Source organism: Eptesicus fuscus, chromosome 4 (genome assembly GCF_027574615.1).
Source record: "Eptesicus fuscus isolate TK198812 chromosome 4, DD_ASM_mEF_20220401, whole genome shotgun sequence".
In the NCBI taxonomy this organism is placed as follows: Eukaryota; Metazoa; Chordata; class Mammalia; order Chiroptera; family Vespertilionidae; genus Eptesicus; species Eptesicus fuscus.
This window is the reverse complement of record NC_072476.1, coordinates 53,907,685-53,930,961: the sequence shown is the minus strand read 5'-3', so window position 1 is coordinate 53,930,961 and position 23,277 is coordinate 53,907,685. Positions and strand designations below refer to the sequence as shown.

The 23,277-nt window shown below is 33.8% G+C and overlaps 1 protein-coding gene and 1 pseudogene across 1 annotated transcript in view; both read left to right on the top strand.

Moving 5' to 3' along the window:
- The window catches only part of PPIP5K2 (diphosphoinositol pentakisphosphate kinase 2), a 66,081-nt gene that overhangs the window by 1,563 nt on the left and 41,241 nt on the right, over positions 1–23,277 (top strand). The window contains exons 2-14 of the mRNA XM_028149791.2: positions 3,392–3,776; positions 6,958–7,153; positions 9,608–9,698; positions 10,934–11,019; positions 11,192–11,346; positions 12,477–12,578; positions 13,652–13,813; positions 15,519–15,640; positions 16,811–16,912; positions 17,523–17,609; positions 18,370–18,445; positions 18,529–18,638; positions 19,637–19,722. Of these exons, the coding sequence (XP_028005592.1) occupies positions 3,663–3,776; positions 6,958–7,153; positions 9,608–9,698; positions 10,934–11,019; positions 11,192–11,346; positions 12,477–12,578; positions 13,652–13,813; positions 15,519–15,640; positions 16,811–16,912; positions 17,523–17,609; positions 18,370–18,445; positions 18,529–18,638; positions 19,637–19,722 (1,489 nt within the window). The 5' untranslated portion in view covers positions 3,392–3,662. The remainder of the gene's footprint in view (positions 1–3,391; positions 3,777–6,957; positions 7,154–9,607; positions 9,699–10,933; positions 11,020–11,191; positions 11,347–12,476; positions 12,579–13,651; positions 13,814–15,518; positions 15,641–16,810; positions 16,913–17,522; positions 17,610–18,369; positions 18,446–18,528; positions 18,639–19,636; positions 19,723–23,277) is intronic.
- Positions 673–2,547, top strand: LOC103288801 (S-adenosylmethionine decarboxylase proenzyme-like; annotated as a pseudogene).

The following is a 23,277-nucleotide window of genomic DNA, read 5'->3' as shown; positions in this document are numbered from 1 at the left end:
TTACTGTAGCATGGGCTTGCTTAAAGCAAGTGATTAAAGCAACGGTTTTCAACCAGTGTGCCACAAGAATTTTTAAAACATGCAATACCTGACTCTTTAGTCAGGGGCACTGATCTCTTTTCCCTTAGATTGTCACATAAAAAAATGACAAGAGCCAACACAACAATAGATGTCCAGTGTGCGTGAATCAAAATTATACCTATTTTTTGTCAGATCAGCAAAAATTAAAACATTTTTTGGTGTCCGGCAAAATTTTAGTAATTAGTTTATGTGTGCCATGAGATGAAAAAATGGTATGTATTCTGTGCCAGTTAAGTTTAGGTCAGAATCTCTGCCATCATTATAACAACTATACGTAAACAGCTAACATTTACTTTATGTTTACCATATGCTAATTGCTATGGTGTCTGCATTGTCATTTAATCGTCAAAATAATCTCAGACTTATCACCCCATTTTACTGGAATTAGCTATTTGGGACTAGAACTTTCGGAGTTATGCTTTGCAATTCTATCTAGCATAGCATTCAACTCTTCTTAAGAATATTTGATCAAGTAAGTTCTTAGCAGTAATCAAATAAAATATTTGATATGTAGTTTCATCTTGGTAGGTAATTAAGTTTTAATATGACCAAGGGACAAGTACTTGTAAACAGCCTTGAGATAAATCACTGATGTGTGGAGTTCTTAAACTGATGTTCATGGGCGTCTGTTTATGTGGAGGAGTTTGGATGGCAATCCGTCACATACAGTTGCTTGAAGGACTTAGTGCACATGTACTTTTTTTCTAAGAGAATCCATAAATTTTATCAGATTTGCCAGTTTTTTTTTACTTCTGAAGGTTTAAGGGCTGATATAATCAAATACTGTTTTCACTCTAATCTTGTTTTGTTGATTTATATGAGACCAGAATGCAGAATAGTTATATTCTCTAAAACTATATACATATATTTTTGGGTTTTTTTTGTTTTGTTTTGTTTTGTTTTGCAAAATGTACTTTTACAAATTGGGGCCTTTTAAATTTCGATTCAGCTTCCTCAGCTCAGTGCGGCAGGCAACATTAGCTCGCTCTGGCTCTGCTCTAACAGGGAAAAGCAGATGACAAGAGACTGAACTGTAAGTGTATCTGCCTCTATTTCCAACAGACTCATGTTCTACTTTCGCACACACACACACACACACCCACACTCACACACAATCACAAAAGCTCGGAAAATTTTATTCATCCTTTTAAAGAAAAAGTTAATATAAAATTATAACAACAAAAAAAAAGGGAACCTGAACTTTAGTAATAACAGCTGGAACCATCCTCAGCAGCAGTGGGAAAAAGACTTAATTTAGTTGATTTTCTGTGGTTATTGATTGTTCACTAGTCTCACAGTGAAGGAGCTGCACATTTTTTTAAAGGGACTGAACAGCTACTGGAGGTTTGGTTCTCCAGGCAACAACCTGACACAAATCAAGGACCTGGGAATCTTCGCACCATCCCAAGATCTAGTAGCACATACTTTTCGAGGATGTGCAATGTTCAATTATAAGTGTGCTTATGTGAGAGTAACACGTTTGTCTCCAAGAGACATTTCATTTTGAAGATATGTGGTATCATCCTCTTGTTGAAAGCACTAGTTCCCCTGTTGAAACTTACTAGGGATCACAGTGGGTTGGACGCAATTTAAAGTTGCTTTTGTTCTCATAAGAATTTCATGAAGCCTTCTCACCAAGGGTGCTGACGCCGGAATTTCTGGGGGAAAATACAGCTTCTTATTGCAGTTTTCCCAAATGGAGCAGCACATTGTATGGGATGTATGACTTCTGACTGTTGTATACTTTGGATTTCCCAGAGAGTAGGGTTAGTCAGTCAGCCAGATTAAACCTTGAAAATTCTGATGAGTGAGCTTGACCCAGCAGTTATGGACCAGTTCTACATTAAAGATGGTGTTACTACACAGGATGCTACTCGTTAGAATGGAATTCATGACCTGATACCAGGTTCTGTCATTGATGCCACAATGTTTAATCCTTGTGGGCATTCAATGAATGGCATGGAATCGGATATGGAACTTATTGGACGACTCACATCACTCCAGAACCAGAATTTTCTTACGTTAGCTTTGAAACAAACTTAAGTCGGGCCTACTATGATGACCTGATCAGGAAGTCTTCAGACCAGGAAAATTTGTGACCATCTTGTTTGTGAACCAGAGTTCTAAGTGACACACAATGCTTTCTTCTCCCCAGAAGATTGAAGGTTTTAAATGTCTTGATTGTCAGAATGCTACCTTCAATGATTACAACCTTGTTTTTACCAGTTTTGCTAAGAAGCAGTAACAACAGCAGAGTTAAGAAAAATGGAGAAAAAAAATGCAAAAAGAGAACACACATAGAAGAAGGTGGTGCTGCTTTTTAGATATTGATACCAGGGGCCATGCTTTCCATAGCCACCACCTTGTAGTTGCAGAAAGCCCTAGACTCAATGATAGTGTAATCATTTTGAATTGAATACTTTCTTATATCAAGGAGTTTGATATCTTGCATGAATGTTCTCTCCTGTGTTTAAGTATCCTATGCCACCCTTGCTGTGAAATTGAAGTGCTTGTAGAAAAAAAATATTTTATTATATGAAACTTTATAACACTTGTGATAATTCAGTTTGGTTTATGCACAATGTAATATTTCTCCAACACATGGCTTTCATCCCCCTTAGGTGCTGGCCTCAGCCTAATCATTTGGGACTATTCTATTAAATTGCTGCCAGGATATTATGTCCAGTTACCTCCAAATTCTAGAACATATTCTCTACTGATGTTGCTGAAACCAAATTCTACTTTATACAGATATTTTTTGCAACAGCAATTAAAGGTTTTTCTTCCACGAGTTGAGTCCTCTTAAGAAAGTGATTGCAGTTATCCATTCTTTGTGTATTATTATTTTAACATTATTGCTTCCTGCACTTGTATTCCTTTACTTGATTTAGTTCCCTACCATGGTGTCTCCCCTTCCAGCCCCACCCCAATAAAGTGATACACTGTTTAAAAAGAATTGATTTAATGTAATTTCAGACTGATGGATAGGGGTCAGTGTTTATTAAACTTCATTACCTTTATCTGTTGTTTTTCATTCAGATATTACTGAACTATATGCAGAGGAATTTAGCTTTTAATGTAATTTTGTTACAATTTAAATATTTTTTTTCCTAAGTTGTTAGATAATTTTGCACTTGAGGATTTTAGTGTTTAGTCTTTTTGTTATTTTGTATCAGTTTGTCCAGTTACAAAGTTGTATATTGAAGATCTGAGTCTTAATTTCTTAATTGTATGGAAGAAAATATCTTTTCAAGTTATTGGTACAGATTTTATAAGCGTCATTTAAAATTATTTTTTTATTGTATTTTAGGTAAAAGGATTGCTGAATCATCTCACTGAAGCAATAGCCTCACTATCTTTGTTTTCTAAACTGCATCAACAATGAAGCAATGATATCTGAAAACAAAAGAACATTTGCCAGCTAAGTGTCATCACAGTTCAAGTGACTATAAGCAGAAATAAGCTGCAACAGACCTATGTGTCAGCTGGTATAAAGAGAATGCATTCTTGTGATGCTATTTATGTAGAAGCAGTTTTAATATAGCACATTTAAATTATAACCTATACCAAATGAAATAAAAATGAGCGGATCCGCCAGATTTTTTGTTGGGCCTGAAGATACAGAAATCAACCCTGGTAATTATCGACATTTCTTCCACCATGCAGATGAAGATGAGGAGGAGGAGGATGAGACTGTAAGTTGTTTTTGGGTGAGAAAAGACCAATATAGGATAGATTTTTTTATTGATCATTGTTAAGGTGAATTAGTATTTTATCTGAAATTGTGAAGACTTTTTTTTCATATAGAAATTTGTAGGGAATATTTTAAACTGAAAAAGTGGATTTTACAAGTGACATTGAATTTATGGTGTGTCAAGAAATACAATTAGGGCTCAGACTTTTAAATTACTTAATGATTCCTATTATAGTGTCATTCAGTGATATGCCTAGCACAACAAAGGATTAGGTTGAAAAAGTGACATAAATCAAAAGGGTTTGTATGTAGAAATATATAACCAATACATCAAGATAAAGAAGGAAATAATTTCAAAGGTACCAAAGTAGGACTACTTAACCAGCTTAAGATTGTCATGTTATCAACACGGGGTGGTTGACCATAAGATATCCCTATTTATTAACTAATCAGAATTAAATAAATTGTGTGGCTAGAAGGAGAGGCTACCTTACATATCTGCAGATTGTGTGTGCATGTGGGTTTAAGTATGTATAAGCGTGTGCAAGTTCTGTTCTCTTATCTATTAGAATGTTTATCCATGTTGGATCTTGAGGAATGTACATCCATGTTGGATCTTGAGGACACATTTATTATGTTTGTTTTGCTATAGTTCCATGAGTTCAATATTATTCTTGTTATTTTCTCTTTACAACTTGAGATTGCTTAACTCTGAGAACTGATTTAAAATACAAACTTATGTTTGTGTTTCTTATATTTCTAATTGAAAAAATAATTTTGTCTTAAAACAAAAACCTGTTATACTTTGTAAAAGCAGTAAAAACAGACCAAAAATAGTTGTTAAATGACTCTTTAAATTCTTTCACAGTGCAGTTACACATATCTAAAATGCAAATCAGACTGTCACTCATTTAAAACCTATCCCACCACCCACCTCACTCCAGAAAAAAAAAAGATTTTCAAGCTTTTCTTGCCAGCCAAAACTTTTCTTCCTCTGCAGTTTTATCTACAAGGCCAGTAAATAAATCATAAAAACAGCTTCTCTGGCTGACTTAGACTGGAAAGAACTATTGACTCAGCTTCTACTGCACTTAACCCTTTCTCTATCGAGTTCTGAACACACTGTGGACACCACTGGTAGATCAAGTCTAGTCTTACACATAAGGACTTTTTTTTTCAACTGTATCTAGACCTGTACTGTCTCTCATGCCTTTTACCTTTTATGTTTTAGCAATATTAAAGGTACCACGTATTCCATGTTGTATCATGCCTTTTTGCTGTTGTATGCACTCCTTTGTCTCTATGAGATGCCTTTATTTGGGGGTGCATTGTGAACAGTTTTTCATCCTTCGAAACAATGCTCAGATTTCATATTCACTCTTGCCCTTCTTCCCCATGAGAAAATTGAACACTTCTTCCTTGATACTATTTCTGTAACTTGACATATATACTTTTATTTCATGTATCATAATATACTGTATTATTACTCTGTCCCCCATTAGACTCAAAGAACTTTGAGGACAGGTAGTTTTTATATGTCTAACTCTTCAGTGCTTAATATACAGTTCTTGGACTATTCGAACTAATTAAATTGTTTATATTCATGATGTGTAGTTGTCATTTTGAGGAGCTTGATATGATTTATTTGACCTATAAATTGTTAAAACATTTTGTTTCAGATCATTCTTCTGTTAAAATTTCAAAGAATTTCATTTAGACATTAAATCTAACTAAATAATTTAGACCTGTTTTAAAAATTATTTTCATTCTTCTAAGATTTTATCTAATAGGAAAATTCTGTTACTTTTTCTTAATATAGGTTTATCTGTACATTTTAAACTGTAATGTTTTCAGTTCATCTTAGGCAATGATCAGCTATTCATTAAATAGATCTACAATAAGCAAATAAAACTTAAATCTGCAATAAGGAAATAAAACTTAGATCTACAATAAGCAAATAAAACTTAGATCTACAATAAGCAAATAAAACTTAGATCTACAATAAGCAAATAAAAATTAGCTTTTAATTTTTTAAACTGTAAAGCAGTATGCAATATTAGGTGGAGCACTTTTGTTGTCTGCAAAATCTACTTTAGGGACATTATAATGAGCTATGCCGAAGCTTTTCTTCAGGAAAAAATTGAATAAGGGGGGGATATTAAAGTGGATGATCACAGTGAGAAAGACAACAGATCCCAGGGAAGTTAGGATTTACAATCAAATCCAATACCAATTTGAATTTTATATGAATTAGAGCAATGAAGAAATATAATTCTAGGCTAAAAATACCAATTTAATTCTGATGTTATCCAGCTTTATTTTTAGAGTCTAATAAAACTTTTGAGCTCTAGTATAAATGTGAGCCCAGATTATAATGTCATATGAAATATATAAAATGGAAGGAGAGAAGAATTGCAATGAAAAACTGGATACAGCTTTCTTTATATATTTGATAAAACTCTAAGCACCTGAATGCAAAGGCCTCAATGAATCTTGAGTAATTTTATAAACCTGTGAGCTACTCATAAGTTCTTATTTTCATTTTCTGCTTTTTTAGTTACAGGCCAAATCATGGCCTTTGAACTGTAGCAGTGGTGCCAGAGAGGAACAATACGATTAAATAGGAATATTAGAGTGTGATGATTGGGGTGTCAAAGAGCATTGACACTGCTTAGCAGTGTGGCCTTCTCTAAAATTTCCTTCTAATTTGTCATAGTTGACCAACTAATATTCACACTTAATCTACAAAAATAGTTTAATACTGTGTAGCTTTGTAGTCAGAACAACATCATATTTTAGTCAAGAGAATTCTTTATTGCACTCCCATTGGCCTTTTATTTGGATTAGATAGGGTTTGTCTTTTATTTGCCCCTTTGTGGTGTGAAGAAGGTAAATATTAGGGACAATTAAAGGAGAATTTGTTTAAGTTTAAAATTTGAAAGAAACTAGTAACAATGTTCTGAAAGTTTATTTTAAATTTTTTTGCAGAGCTTTGTAGAAAACTATTATTTTGTTAATATGTGTTATGACAATGATATAATTTTGAAAAATGCCTTTTTTGGTTAATGTGTCATTTTTTATTAATTCACAAGCCTCATCTACTTCTGAGAAAGATTTAAGATAGCTGTACTTTGGAGTTTTTATTAAGTCAACCTGATTTTTTTGTTTCTTTTCTGTTTTAGCCACCAGAAAGGCAGATTGTGGTTGGAATATGTTCCATGGCAAAGAAATCCAAATCAAAACCAATGAAGGAAATTCTTGAAAGGATCTCCTTATTTAAATATATTACAGTAATAGTATTTGAAGAGGAAGTTATTTTGAATGAACCAGTGGAAAATTGGCCTTTATGTGATTGTCTTATTTCTTTCCATTCTAAAGGTATTAAAGAATGGGGATGGAAACCCCCTTTTATCATCTCTGATTGTAAAACTAATACATGTTAATTGTAAATATTAGATAAATTAGAAAAATAAAATTAAACTTATCTACTCTCACAGATGATATAAACATTTTTACATATTTCTTTCCAGCCTTTTTTTGTGTGTGTATTTTTAGAAATATATTTAGTATTATAGTGTATATGTAATTTTATGTTTAACTTTTTCACTAGTTATATCAGAAGTTTTTTTTCTCCATATCATTCTTTAAAAACCTGATTTTTAATTCTTTTCTAGTGTGTCATTGTGTGGAAGTACGATAGCATATTTAACCAATATCCTAACAATTACATGGTTTCCAGTTTTCACTATTAAAAGTAAGGTTTTGATGAAGTCCTCTAAGTTTTTTAGGATAAATTTTTGAATTATTTAACATTTTAATCCCTTATGCTTTTGCCAGATAGGAAATGATCTGTTATTTCTCATATATATATATTCATACTTTATTTCTTAAGAACTTAAAATTTTAATATTAGGTTTTACTTCTATAAATCAAACTGAAATATCATTAAGCTTAAGTTTTACTTCTTAGTAAAGTAGTTCTTCATGATAAGTCTACTAAGCAAAATTATTGTTAAATGTATGTCTGAAAATTTATAACCTAAGACTGTGAATTACGTGAATTTCTCACTAAGAATTATAGGAGATATGTGCTCACTTATAATATATTTATAATATATGGTTCTTGTTACCAAATATGTAGTCCCCAGCTGTATTAAACTCTCACTTTAGTTAGTGTTCAAGAAGCATCTCCTTCAGCAAGATGGAGATGGACCATGGTTCAGACCTTTTGTGCTTCCACAGCCTATATTGATTTTTATTCTAGAGAAGCCAAGGCCCTGGTCTCCTTTATAGACTGAAGTACATCATTTCAGAGAACCTTAAAATTTGCTTATCCCTGAGGGTAAGGTGTTCTTCTCCTACTACCACATGGTTCTTTCTACAAAACCTATTTGCCTATAAAAAGTAGGTGCTAAGGTCATATCCCAAATGCTGTCTTTTGGTGAGGAAAAAGTTCCTCTTAACAACAACAAAAGCAGGGGGTTGACTGTTGCTCAATTCTGTTAGGAGCCTTCAAATTAGAGGCATTGAGACACCTTTACAAGTGAAGAATTCTGAGTCTCCATAAAAAGGTTTGTAACTTGTGGTCATGTGATTCTTGGTATAGAGTATTTCTATTTAAATTTTAAAAACTAAGAGTAATTTTGGAATAAATCTTCCTTAATTGACTAGCATTTTGTTTTATTTTTACCTTCAGTATGTTTTAATACTTCTTTCCTACAGGTCTTCACGGGTATAATATAGTTAATGCTAAAGTTATGCATGCTTGCTGATTTTTACCCATTTCCTTAGATAAAATATCCATTAAAATATTGTCACTTAAGAAATAATAACAGTTAACATTTATTGAGTACTTGCTGTGCCAGGTATTGTTTTTAGTATTTTATATACACTTTTATTTAATTCCTCAGAAACCCTACTAGGTAAGACTGGTGTAATACCCATTTACAGCCAGGAATCAGAGGCTTAGAGATGTTTAAAAAAATTTTGGCCCAAGATCACATAGCTAGTGAAAGGTGGAACCAGGATTTGAACCCCAGTTTATGCTCTTAACCTCAAAGTAGACTGCCTCTCTTAATAATGTGAATTGATGAATAAAATTGTAGGCTTCTACTGTCAATACAAAGAGTGACATATAATCATTAAAACTTTTTAGATTTTTAAAGACTATATTTGCCATTTGATTTGTTTTCAATATAATTAGTTATTCCAGTCTAGAAAGTTTAGGGAGTTAATAGCTGATATTTTAACACTGACCTAGTAGTAGCAGCAAGTGTTATTCTGCTCTTGTATTTTTTATTTTGAGCATATATCTGTTGCTTGTGAATTAATTTTTGTTTTGCTGCTATTTTTAAAGATGTATATGTTCTTTGAACTGTCAGCTAATTTATATATATATAAATTATATATAAGCATCAAAATATTTTAAGTGAGAAGAGGAATCATGTATTTTTTTTAAAAAAAAATCACCAGGTGACTGTGATATTCTTATTTATATAGAGATTTCTATTTGTTTATGAGGTAATCTTACCTTTATCAGGTGACTTTAAATAATCAAGCAGTGACTAACAGGTCAGTGTTCTAAATTCGGTTATATAATCACTGGCTTGCTATGCCTTACCAATCAAATTAACTACAAAAAAATAAAGTTTATTTAATAGTACATGTCAAATCAAGTTTTATGTGTTTATTATTCCACACCTATAAAGAAAGTATTTATATGCATAATGAAATTCAACTTTGATGGGAAGTGGCTTACATTTAAGTCAATAAAGTTATAGATCTCAGCTTATCTTAAGATTGTACAGAATATGTTAATGATATGTGTTCTTAGGATTTCCACTGGACAAAGCAGTTGCCTATGCAAAACTCAGGAATCCATTTGTAATCAATGACTTGAATATGCAGTATCTCATACAAGATAGGTGAGTGAGTGGTGAAGTTGGTTGAATTAAGGGAAGGAAAATTAACTTTAATATCTACTGTAAGCAGACATGGGATCAGGTGCTTTCATATACTTTAATTTGTGGTATCCTTGAAATAATACTTGGAAGTAGGTATTCATACCCAGTTTTATGGATGAAGAAACTTGAGATCTAAGCATATCAATACGGTAAATTTGCCTAAAGTTACTAGTTCCACAAGTAGTGGGGCAAGGACTTATGCCAGGTTTGTTTAATTTCCAAAGCCTACTAAACCATTGAAAATGATGAACAATTACTTAAACATGTGACTGATGAGGAAATTAGGGCTTTACTCATTATAATTAGATTATTTTTAATGGTAAAGTATAACCATTTGAAAAACATTTCACTATATATCTTAAAATTAATTTAACAGGCCAAAAGCATGGATTTCTAAGAGAAATGGTAAAATATTAATGTATTTCATTTAATTGATATTTTAGTCTAATGGCTACCCTTATAATTTTACTAGCATTCTGTTTTCTTTTGTGTTAGCATTACAATATAAGATTATATATATGAAAGGGTTTTATAAAGTATATGACCCTATAGTTTATTTGTTTTTCTATTTTTGTTTTTTACTATTCTTTCAGATAGTAACATTGTTAATATCTAAAATTTTAAAACATTTTTCTTAGGTTTACATATTAATGCATGTTTATGTATTATAAATATATGTACATATACAAATGCATATTCATTTTAAGAAGTTTGGAAAACAGAAGCATAAAGAAAAACATTTAACCCTACCACTACATCTACCATATTTGTTCATATAGAAAGTGATATATACCGACACTCATATTTTACAAAATTAGGATCACTGTTCTCTTGTACTGTAAACATTTTCCCATGTTATTAAGTTTATGTAGAGTGTAAAGATTTAATGGTTCGGTAATATTCTGTCATTGCAATGTAGCAACTTTAACCATTTCTTTTTATACATTTACATTCTTAATTTAAAAGTTAGTATTTTAATATGCCACATAATATATTATGCATACATTTTTTGTTCTAATTGCTGAATACATTTTTTAATATTTTAAATGACATTTCTTTATTTAAAAAATAAAGAGACTTAATATACATTTCTTTTTTAGTGGTAGAACAGTAATAATATACTTATGAAGAGTACAATGACATACTCATGAAACAACTATAAAACAATAAGGATGTTTGTTTTCCTTTTTCTTCAGGAGAGAAGTATATAGTATTCTTCAGGCTGAAGGTATTTTACTTCCTCGTTATGCAATTTTGAACCGTGATCCAAATAATCCCAAAGGTAAAAGTAACAAATTTTAAACAAGCTATCTTCTATCTTTCAACATATTTTGAGGAACTATAGTTCCTAAAGCCATATATCATAAGTGTTGGTAGATGTTGTTTGCATAGGTGTTTTAAAGTAAAATCAAATTAGTACTTAAATTTTTCTTGCTATTATGTTTGATTTATAGAATGCAGCCTGATTGAAGGGGAAGATCATGTAGAAGTAAATGGGGAAGTTTTTCAAAAGCCATTTGTAGAGAAGCCAGTTAGTGCAGAAGATCACAATGTTTACATTTACTATCCAACATCTGCTGGTGGTGGAAGTCAAAGACTTTTTCGAAAGGTAAACCTTTGTTATCCTAGTGAAGACTGTTCTTTATACATTGTTGTATAAATTTTACTAAAAGTAATCAATTATTTGTTAAAACTATGATTAAGAATGTATCATTTAGATATAAATTATTTAAACTAATATACTATGTTAGAAAAACAAGGCATCATTTTACTTAATGTTGCTTATGCAAAATTTCTACCTACAGAATGTCAAGAAGTTGCTTTCTTTCTTTCTACCTTTCATTTACATATCTGTCATATGAAAAATTTAGGTAAATATCAGCAGTATTTTAGAAAATATCAGCAGCCCCCAAAATGGATAGTTCATAGAAAAAGTAATACAAATAAGTTTTATATACCTGCGAGTATGCTCAAAATTGCACCCATAATAAAATAAATGCAAGTCAGGAATAAAAGATAATGATATTGAGTTACTTTGTATTGGCAAAGATAAAAAAAGATGGAAGTAGTTGGAAAACAAGCCCACATACACATAAATAGTCATGGATGTGCAAAGTAAAGACACAATGATACTATTTTATATCCACTAGGGTGGCACATATTAAAAAGTCTAACAATACCAAGTATAGACAAGCATGTAGAGTAGTGGGAACTCGCATACATTGCTGGAGAGATAAGATTTTGACATTAGTTTTGTAAGTTGAATATGGGCATAGTCTCACCTAGCAATTCCCTTTCTAATATATACTTTAGAAACACTCTTGCACACATGTGCCAGAGAGACAGTTTTAAGAATGTTTAAAGTAATGTTGTTCTAGTAGGAAAAGCTTTGAAACAACTCAAATACACATTGATAGGAGAATGAATAAATTACAGTATATTTATATGGTGAAAAATTCTGTAGTAGTAAAAATGAATGAACTAGAGTTACATGCAACAACATGGTTGGATCTTAGAAACATTATTCTTAGTGTTCATTGTATTTTTTAATGCTGTTTAACTTACATGTAAATTACAAATGCAGCAGAAAATATAGTATCAGCTGCACAGTGTTGTTAAATATTTGTGGATTAAAACGAATTATTTTTGTCTAAGATGGAAATAGATGCTAAAGGGTTATATTATAAAAATGAGGAGAATAATTTAGTTTTTATGCTGATGGCCATATTTTGTTTTCAGATTGGCAGTAGAAGTAGTGTTTATTCCCCAGAAAGCAATGTACGAAAAACGGGCTCATATATATATGAAGAGTTTATGCCCACAGATGGTACTGATGTTAAGGTAGGGTTGATTAAAGTATATTTTAATTCTGTATTTAAAGTTTACCAGTGATATCATAAAATAGAGCACCCTTTAATTAGCAATGTCTATGCTTTATCTGTTTTGTACTGTGAAAGCCTTTGGAAGTCTGAAGCCTATAGACCCTTTTAAAAAATAAATTTTATAGAATAATGTTTTTAAATGCTTAAAATAAAACATATAAGATTAAAAATGAGATAAATTTTATTGAAATAAAATTTTTAAAAACCAACTTTGTGATATAATAATATGTATGCTTCTTTAAAAGGACATTAAGTAATAAAATATAGTGGGTCTAATAACCATCACTGATCAGCGTAAATGATGTTTTGAGATATGCAACAACTGTAATGTGTTATAAAAATGTGTGATTTCTGCTGGCAAAGATAAAATTATAGACAAATCTAAATTGCTTTACTTTTTGTCAGTCTGTCTAACCAGAGTGTTCTTTATTAAATCTGATCATGAACCTCTCCTTAAAAATTCTCTTGTGGATCCTCATTGACCATAGGATAATTATCAGGTTCATAAAACTGGCATACAAGGTATTTATTTTATAGTTTGTCTGCTGTCGGTCCTATGAACCTTATTTCTTAGGGTATAAACCAGGCCAAATAACTTACTCTTACCTGAATACCTTGTGCTATTTCATGCCTCTGCCCTCTATCTGTGTTTACCTTTGCTTAGAATGCCGTTCCCTCTCTTGTGTGCCTTCAAATTTATGCTCTCCCTCACCTTCCCTTTTTTTTAAATCATCTTTGGCAGTTACTTCTATAATGCTTTTTTGTTATTTGTATCTCTCTTTTTGTTAAACTAAAATATTTTAAGAAAAATCACATCATTTACATCCCCGTATTCCCTCATAATGCTCAGTATAATTTTTTTCTAGAGAATTGAACTTCACTTTACCAGTTTTGCCATATAATTAATTATTTATAACCTCTTCCAACATATTAAAAAATTTGACATGTAAATAAAAAGATGTGTGAAAGCCTAATCTGGAGACAAATATTTTTTATATTTTAATAAAATATATACTTTAACATTCATGAAAGGTTTATACAGTGGGTCCAGATTATGCCCATGCTGAAGCTCGAAAATCTCCAGCACTTGATGGCAAGGTGGAACGAGACAGTGAAGGAAAAGAAGTAAGATACCCTGTTATTCTCAATGCACGAGAAAAATTAATTGCTTGGAAAGTTTGCCTTGCATTTAAGGTAAGATGTTATACAGCCCATATAGAACTATGTAAAAGGAATTCTAATATTATTTTATTTTTTTAGTAAAATAACTGTTGTTTGGGCTTATAATTGGAGAATAAGCGGAGAAAAAAGAAGTGATATATCTGAACAATTTATGTACTCTTCAAGGGATTCTTGTAGTGCCAAAAAATAAAAATACATAATAAATGAAGGCCTTTGTTTTTCTGTATTTCTGTATTACATAAAAGGGAACTTTGTCAGTTTATTCAGAAATTAAAATTATGGGGGGAAAAACCTCAAAACACTAGAGTTAACCAGTGTTTAGGATTATTATTTAACATACTAAAAACAAAATAGGTTGTAAATGTTATTTACTCATAGAATTGATAAACAATTTTTGTTGTTGTCGAGTAACAGAGGTCCTCAGTATTCTAGCCTTGACAACCAATCTGTTAGCCTATTGTATCTAATAAAGTATGTTCATGAAAGCGATACAAATATATTTCTTAAAGAAAACTTTTTACTTCCAATATTTGACTACATCCCTCAATCTATATTGTTAGGCTTTTACTACTGTTAATATTTTTGTTATTATTATTATGTTAATGGAAATATACTTTTATTATTCTTTTTATATTTTTTATTAATCCTCACCCTAGGATATTTTTCCATTGATTTCTTTAGAGTGAGGAAAAGGAGGGGAAGAGATAGAGAGAAACATTGATGTGAGAGAGACACATCGATTGATTGCCTCCCACACATGCCCAACCAGGGCTGGGAATTGAGCCTACCACTGAGATATATGCCCTTTAGTCCATGGGCTGACGTGCTATCCACTGAGCCAAACCAGCTAGGGTATACTAAATCTACTATAAAGATTTAAATAGAAGTTTTACAACTTGTGTCTAATAACTTCAAAAGCTACATTTTTGAAGACTTGCCTTGGAAATATAACTTGAAGATGAGTGTGTATTGGATAGTAAATAATAAGTAAATTCTTTATTAATAATTTGAGGTCTCTTTTATGGAAGGAATGTTAGCCTATAAATACGTTTTACTAACTATATTTAAATCATTTTAACTTGTAATACTAAGATTTCAAAAGCCATGACTTAACGTCACATTATGCTAATATGTGATGATTTGAATATAAAATAAAAGCTAGGAAAATTCCTAGAGCTTGAACAGGAAATGCATACCTTTCAACTGTTTTGTTCTCCCAAATAAAGTAAATTTATTTTGGATACTCACAAGTATGTGCTTGTCAGGGTTTGAAAGATTCATGGGGATAATTTGACATTTCCTTTGCGATATTTCTTCAAAATTGTTTTTTCTTTTTTTTTCTTTTTGGATAAAAGTGATGTCATTTCTGCTAGCACAAAATTTATCAAAGCCTTTATATGTTTTTACTTTTGTTTTTAAAGCAATGTTACTTGAGAACTGGATAAAAAAGTATAATTTTTTTTGGTCTCCTTAGTCCCTTAAACATTATTGTTCTACATCTACTTTATAATAATGATTATATGGCATGTGTTATATATTTTCAGGGTAGTGAAGATACAAATAAGTAATATCATTTTTTTTTACTTATTATAAAGTAAGCTAGTAAACAGTAATACACTTTTTGGCATTTATATAATTTGATATGTTCTAACAAGCCTGGGAAATTGTGAATATTAATTCAAATGGAACTTTAAATTTTATAATTTATTTTAAATAGCAAACAGTTTGTGGCTTTGATTTATTGCGAGCCAATGGACAGTCCTATGTCTGTGATGTCAATGGCTTCAGTTTTGTGAAAAATTCCATGAAGTATTATGATGATTGTGCAAAAATACTTGGGTATGAATTTTTTTCTTTATATTTCTTCTTCTTTACCTTTATTACAGCTAATACATGCTAGTTATACAGAAACTAAATAATTATCAACATCAAATGATTAGGATTTTGTTAGCACTGTAAAAATCAGTGTTTATAAAATGACAACCCCAAAGACCATGCCAAATCATGACTTAAAATTTGAGTTATCAAAGATAGATTAATTTATGACCAGTGTAGATAAAGGCTTAAAGGTTTTTTAACTTCATAGATTTAGAAATGCTGTGGTTTCATTCTCTTATATGGCACAAAATTAACATTCATGAAGTAAATAACCAGAGTGAAATAGAAATATTTGGAATTTAGGATTGTTTTGAATAATACTACTTTTTAAAAACATGTTACTTAAAGATCTTTCTTATGAGATTATCAACTGAATGTAAGAAATTATTGCTTACAGAAATGCCATCTTTATATTCTTTAACCTGTTTTCTTATACTCTGATTTAAAAGACTTACAAAACAAGAGCTATCTCTAAACCATTTTAAAGTATATATGACAAAGCCATAAGAAACTTACACTTTAAAATGCATTTTAATAATTGCAATTAGCTTTTATTGTATATTTCAAATGTTTGTGAACTTATCCTTAAAGTGAAATTTGGGAACTTACTAAATTTTAGCATGAATAAATGCTAAACTAAAACAAAACCAAAAGTATTTTTTAATTACTTAAACACGTTTGTTAACCCTTTTAGCAATATGATAGAAATTTGTTAAAAATAGGCAATGGTATTTAAAATAGCTTATATGTGATCAATACATTAGTAAGAATTGATTAGTGACCATACCGAAGAGATCATCTTCGGTTTTAGAACCTTTGTAAAGTAGATGTGATACGGTTATAGTGAATTACTTGAATATAATGTGACTTACATTTTTAAAACTAAGGTATATAAGTAAATACTTTTAAATTTATGGCATCCCATTAGTGTGTTCTGATACACCAGTTTAGAACTGTTTGTCTAATTTTTCTTGATCAGGATTGATTCTTTGGGTTACTTATGTGCTGTTGTCACAATAATCACTAGATAGTTAGACTTTAACTCTTATGATTCTCTATTTTTTGTCTTAAAATGAACTACTTTTTATTTTATTTTTATTTATTTATTTATTTATTTTACTTTTCTCAAAGCAATATTGTGATGAGAGAGCTTGCTCCACAATTTCATATCCCCTGGTCAATACCCTTAGAAGCTGAAGATATCCCGATTGTACCAACTACATCTGGAACTATGTAAGTTTGAATATTTTCATTTAGAAATTCCTTCGGTTTTCCCCAGTAGTCTGTGCTATTTCAATAAAGATTAAATTTCTGAATGATTATTAGATATTTTACTTGGCATATTTTCATATGGTCCACTTTGCAGATGGAGCAATAGATTACATGCTTTTACAGAGGTTCTCCTGGACTAAAAATGTTTTACATTGTTATAAATAAAATCCCCCAAAATGCTCGAATAATTGTAGAACTGTTTAATTAAACCATAAAAATAAAGGGGTTGACAACAGATGCATTACTTAAACTTTTATAGTTAGTGGTCATGCAACTTTGGCATGCTTAGCATGTAAAGAAAAAATATAAAGTTATATTTTGAGTTAAGTTAATTGAACGAATATTGCCAAAGTATTTCATAACATTCTAGTGAAAGTTACTGCTTGAAACTCACCTATTACTCAGGTGAATTGACCATATTGTTCACATTCACAGCTTAGAGACTTACATTAACATATTAAATATTCTCAGAAGTCCTGGGAGGATGACAAAAGTATTTAATTTTGTTTTTAAACCCATATTTCCAAACTTATTTAACACAAATTGAGAATTTCTTTTGTTTTAATTTTAGGATGGAACTTAGATGTGTCATAGCTGTCATTCGTCATGGGGATCGAACACCAAAACAAAAAATGAAAATGGAAGTGAGGCATCAAAAGTATGTTTTAAGGGGGATAATTTAATACTCAGAAGATAATTTATTATTTTTGATAGATGATTAGCTATTTCAATTACTACATCATATAGAAAAACTGTTTACTACTATTTATTGGCCATTAATATTTAAACCTGTAGTTGCAAACAGAATCCATTTAAAATAATTGTATATATCAGCATCTGAAAATTATTGTGGCAGTACCAATAAATGACGTTCAGTCTGACCTAGTTTTCATTTATTGCTGTAAATATGTTCTATTTAATCTTGGTTTATTATTCTCTTATATTGCTCTCTGATAGTCATTAACCTCCCAACCTTCTAGAAGAAAATTAGTATGTTTTTTTTTCTATTTAGTATTTGACATGGGAAACCTGAGCCATTAAATAAGTACTGAAACATATTTTTTAAGTATATATGTGTGTGTTGTGACTTCAGAGAACATATATTTCAGATATTTTGTTTTATAATCATATAAAAAATCATGTTTTTATCATGAGAAACTTTTTCACGTAATCCAGTGATTATTAGTTTGATAGGGTTAGGGAAATAAAAAAGTATATCTATCAACGTAAAGAAACAACATAGTATAGTGAAGAAGGGAAAGAGGACACAGTATTTGAAATCCAAAGAGCCTGAGTCCCATATCTATGATTTGTTATCATTATAGTTCTATGTCTACTATTTATTATAATTGATGTAAGTATATGGCAAAAATATTAATTATTGCAAATGACTAATAGTGCTCTATCTTTTTTATAAGATTTTTTGATCTTTTTGAAAAGTGTGATGGATATAAATCTGGGAAATTAAAACTCAAAAAGCCAAAACAATTACAGGCAAGTGCATTTGATTTCTTGTTGAGTTTTAAGTTGCTAATGGGAAAGTTATATAAAAATGTAATTCTTAATTTATTTTACAGGAAGTGCTGGATATTGCACGGCAACTTCTTATGGAACTGGGGCAAAATAATGATTCTGACATTGAAGAAAACAAGTCAAAACTTGAACAACTTAAGACTGTGTTAGAGATGTGAGTATCTTTGAACCCCTTAATTTTGATGATGACTTGTAATGTTCTTTTGAAAATATGTGTGACTTTCCTTGTTAATGTCCTTCAGCTCGATATTTTTAATTTTTATCACTGTAGCTGAGGAGAAATTAGTGAAAGCCTATTGAGATTTTTATTCTCACCAGTAAGAAAATAGATGTTGTATTGAAGTTTATTGTTTTAGTTTTAATTTTAATGAGGAGATGAAAAGAGGACATCAAATTTGGATCTTCTATGAAGTACTACTTAGTATGAAGTTCACTTTGCTAACTTGACAACATACTCAGCGCTGTTTCAAAATATAATAATTTTGAACTATGTTTTGTCGAGTGAAGTAGGTACCACCAGTATTTTTATTATAAACTTTACAATTTTGACCACTTACAATCTTATTTCATTTATTTATTTATTTCCTTTGTTTTTTAAGACACATTTATGTTTTAATATATTTCTATACTTTGTTATCTCTTCAAAATCGTCTAAATTTTGTAGAGAAACTTTTTTGTATTATTATTATTTTTTTAATCCTCACCAGAGAACATTTTCTTGATTTTTGGAGAGGAGGAAAGGAGAGAGAAAGAGAGAGAGACAGAGAGAGATATCTATATGAGAGAGAAACATTCATGGGTTGCCTCCTGCAAGCTGCAAGTGCCCCAACCGGGCCAGGAGCAGACCTGCAACCCACGTATGTGCTTGACTGGGAATCGAATTCTCAACCTTTTAGTGTACTGGAGGATGCTCCTACCAACTGAGCCATACCAGCCATGGCTCTATTTTCATTTTTAAGGTGCTAGAATGACTACTTTTACCACAGATTTTCTACTAGGATATTTTGAAGAATTCAACAAGGTAATTACAAATAGAGGAGGCAATAAATGTAAGGTTTAGTTTTTTCTAGAGATGGATTTAGTTGTTTTCTAGGAGGTCATATTGAACACTTACTGAATATTGTTCATTCTGCTTGCCATTTTATTTTTCAGGTATGGCCACTTTTCTGGAATAAATCGTAAGGTGCAATTAACCTATCTCCCTCATGGCTGTCCTAAAACATCTAGTGAAGAGGAAGGTGTGTCATTATTACTGCCTATTGTGTTTTATTTATATGCAAGGATTGGTTTGCTTTTTAGTGGTGTTTTGTTAACTGCTTTCTATCTAAAATGTAGATTTTATCCTTTAAGTAAACGGTAGATTTTATTATATTGAAAACTTCATAGGACTTCTCTTTTACTCTGGGGTTGTTTCAGAAAATTTATTTATTTATAACTAAACTAGAGGCCCGGTGCACGAAATTCGTGCATGGGGGCGGGGGGGGACTGTTCCTCAGCCCAGCCTGCACCCTCTCCAATCTGGGACCCCTCGATGGATGTTCGACTGCCCTAAATGGGCAGTCGGACATCCCTCTCATAATCCAGGACTGCTGGCTCCCAACTGCTCACCTGCCTGCCTTCCTGATTGCCCCTAACCACTTCTGCCTGCCAGCCTGATCATCTCCAAACCACTGCCCTGCCAGCCTGATTGATGTCTAACTGCTCCCCTGCCAGCCTGTTTGCCCCCAACTTCCCTCCTCTGCCGGTCTGGTCAACCCTAACTGCCCTGTCCTGCAGGCTTGATCGCCCCAACTTCCCTCCTCTGCAGGCCTGGTCCCTCCCAACTGCCCTCCCCTGCAGGCTTGATCGCCCCCAACTTCCCTCCTCTGCAGGCCTGGTCCCTCCCAACTGCCCTCCCCTGCAGGCTTGATCACCCCCAACTCCCCTCCCTTGCCGGCCATCTTGTGGTGGCCATTTTGTGTCCACATGGGGGCAGGATCTTTGACCACATGGGGGCAGCCATCTTGTGTGTTGGAGTGATGGTCAATCTGCATATTACTCTTTTATTAGATAGGATAGAGGCCTGGTGCATGGGTGGGGGCCAGCTGGTTTGCCCTGAAGGGTGTCCTGGATCAAGGTAGGGGTTCCCTTGGGGCATGGGGCGGCCTGGGCGAGGGGCCTGTGGTGGTTTGCAGGCCAGCCATGCCCCTCGGTGACCCAAGTGGAGGCCCTGGTATCTGGGATATATTTATCTTCTACAATTGAAACTTTGTAGCCTGGAATGGAGCCAAGCATTCTGCTCACTCCATGGCAGCAGCCATTTCTGTTGGGGTTTATTCACCTTCTATAATTGAAACTTTGTTGCCTTGAGTGGAGGCCTAGGCTGGCCAGGGCAGGTGGAAAGCTTGACTTCCTCCATCGCCAGGGGCAACCCTAGCCTGCTCTCTCCAGCTCCGTGGCTGCCACCATTTTTCTTGGGATTTATCTTCTGTAATTGAAACTTTGTAGCCTTAAGTGAAGGCCTGGGCCGGCCAGGGTGTGCGAAAAGCTTGGCTTCCTCCATTGTTGGGGAAACCCAAGCCTCCCTCCTGCTCTCTCCATGGCCGAAGCCATCTTGTTTGGGTTAATTTGCACAATCGCTCCTGATTGGCTGATGGGCATGGCTTGTGGGTGTAGTGGAGTGATGGTTAATTTGCATATTACTCTTTTATTAGATAGGATGGTACTTAATGAGCCTCTTCCTCTTTTGGTAGAAGAGGTCAAACTATAGGATGAAAGCTCAAAAAGTATGAAAAGACTATTTAAAAAAATACACAATCAATGTGTTCGAAAATAGATATTTTTCTCCAGAATGAGCATTTAAATATGATTAGTCTCTTCAGAGCAGTCAGCTCAAAAGTTCATATACTAATTTACCTTTCAAAAGAAAAATAGGCAGGGTTAGAAAAGTCATTTTGTGGAGAAATGCAGATGCCCTATAATATAATCCTACTTAATAAAGAGGGAATATGCAAATTGACTGTCACACCATCACAAAGATGGTGGCACCCAATTGCCTCAGCCCTGCCAGAGTCCCCCAGTTCTTTCAGTCCCGCTGAGGGCGGGTGGCAAGTGTGTAGTACAGCCAGACCCACCCTCAGCTCCCCAGCCGCCTAGGGCCGGCCCGAGGCACAGGTAAGCCCCGGATGTCGGCTGCCCAGCCACCCAGGGCAGGCCCAAGGCGCAGGCAAGCCTCGTATGGCAGCTGCCCAGCTGCCCAGGGCCACCTGAGGCTCAGGTAACCAGGGCCAGCCCAAGGCACAGGCAAGCCTCGGATGGTAGCTGCCCAGCCACCCAGGGCCACCCAAGGCTCAGGTAACCAGGGCCCGCCAAGGCTTGTGCTGCCGGCAGTGGCAGCAGCAGAGGTGTGATGGGGGCATTGCCTTTTCCTGATTGCCGGGTCGCCTCCCACCCCTGAGGGCTCCCCAACTGTGAGAGGGGGCAGGCCAGGCAGAGGGGACCCCCCCTATCCAGTGCATGAATTTTCATGCACCCGGCCTCTAGTATGATGATAATTACTCTTGCTTATCACATTGGGAAAGTATTTTCTTATTTTATTTTCTCAAACTGTTAATAAAGAATGCTGATGAGAATATAGTGTGGCAGGATTTCAGTCTACTGGTAGGAGTATAAATTGACGTAACTCTTTGAATAGTAATATGTCAATATCTTTATATCAGGAACTTCAAAAAATGTTCATATGCTTTAACCTTAATTCTACTTATACGAGTTTATCCCAAGGAAATAATTGGATATTCAGGGGAAGATTGATCTATTGGGACTTTCAAAATGGCATTATTTATAATACAGAAGTTGAAGTAATGATTATCATACATGCAAACAGAACTTAGACTATGCTGATCTTTATATATTTACTAGAGACCCGATGCACAAAATTTGTGCAAGAGTAGACCTTCCTTCCCCCGGCTGCCGGCACCGGCTTCCCTCTGGTAGGCACCCGGGACCCGGGCTTCCCTCGCAGCCCCGGGTTCGTCTGGAAGGACTCATTTGGAAGGACATCCAGTCTAATTAGCATATTATGCTTTTATTATTATAGACTAGAGGCCCAGTGCACAAGATTCATGCACTGGAAGGGGTGTCCCTCAGCCCAGCCTGCACCCTCTCCAATCTTGGGGGATGTCCAACTGCCAATTTAGGCCCAATCCCAAATGGGCAGTCAGACATCCCTCTCACAATCCGGGACTGCTGGCCCCCTACCGCTCACCTGCTTGCCTGCCTGATTGCCCCTACCGCTTCTGCCTGCCAGCCTGATCACCCCCTAACCACTCCCCTGCCAGCCTGATCGACACCTAACTGCTCCCCTGCTGGCTCAGTCGCCCCCAACTGCCCTCCCCTGCAGGCCTGATTACCCCTAACTGCCCTCCCCTGCCTACCTGGTCGCCCCTAACTGCCCTCCCCTGCCAGCCTGGTCCCCCCAACTGCCCTCCCTCCCCTGCAGGCCCTGTTGCTCCCAACTGTCCTCCCCTGCCAGCATGGTAACCCCTAACTGCCCTCCCCTGCTGGCCTGATCGCCCACAACTGCCCTCCCCTGCCGGACATCTTGTGACCACATGGGGGTGGCCATCTTGTGTGAGGGCATGATGGTCAATTTGCATATTACCTCTTTATTATATAGGATTTTAAAATTTGATGTGTTGTTCTCTTATTGTACTAGTGATTAATAGCAATAAGCTTAATTTCTTTTATCTTAATCTTTATAATAAAAATACATTCCATAAATAACTAAATTAAAAGTCAGTTAATTAAATGTTCTT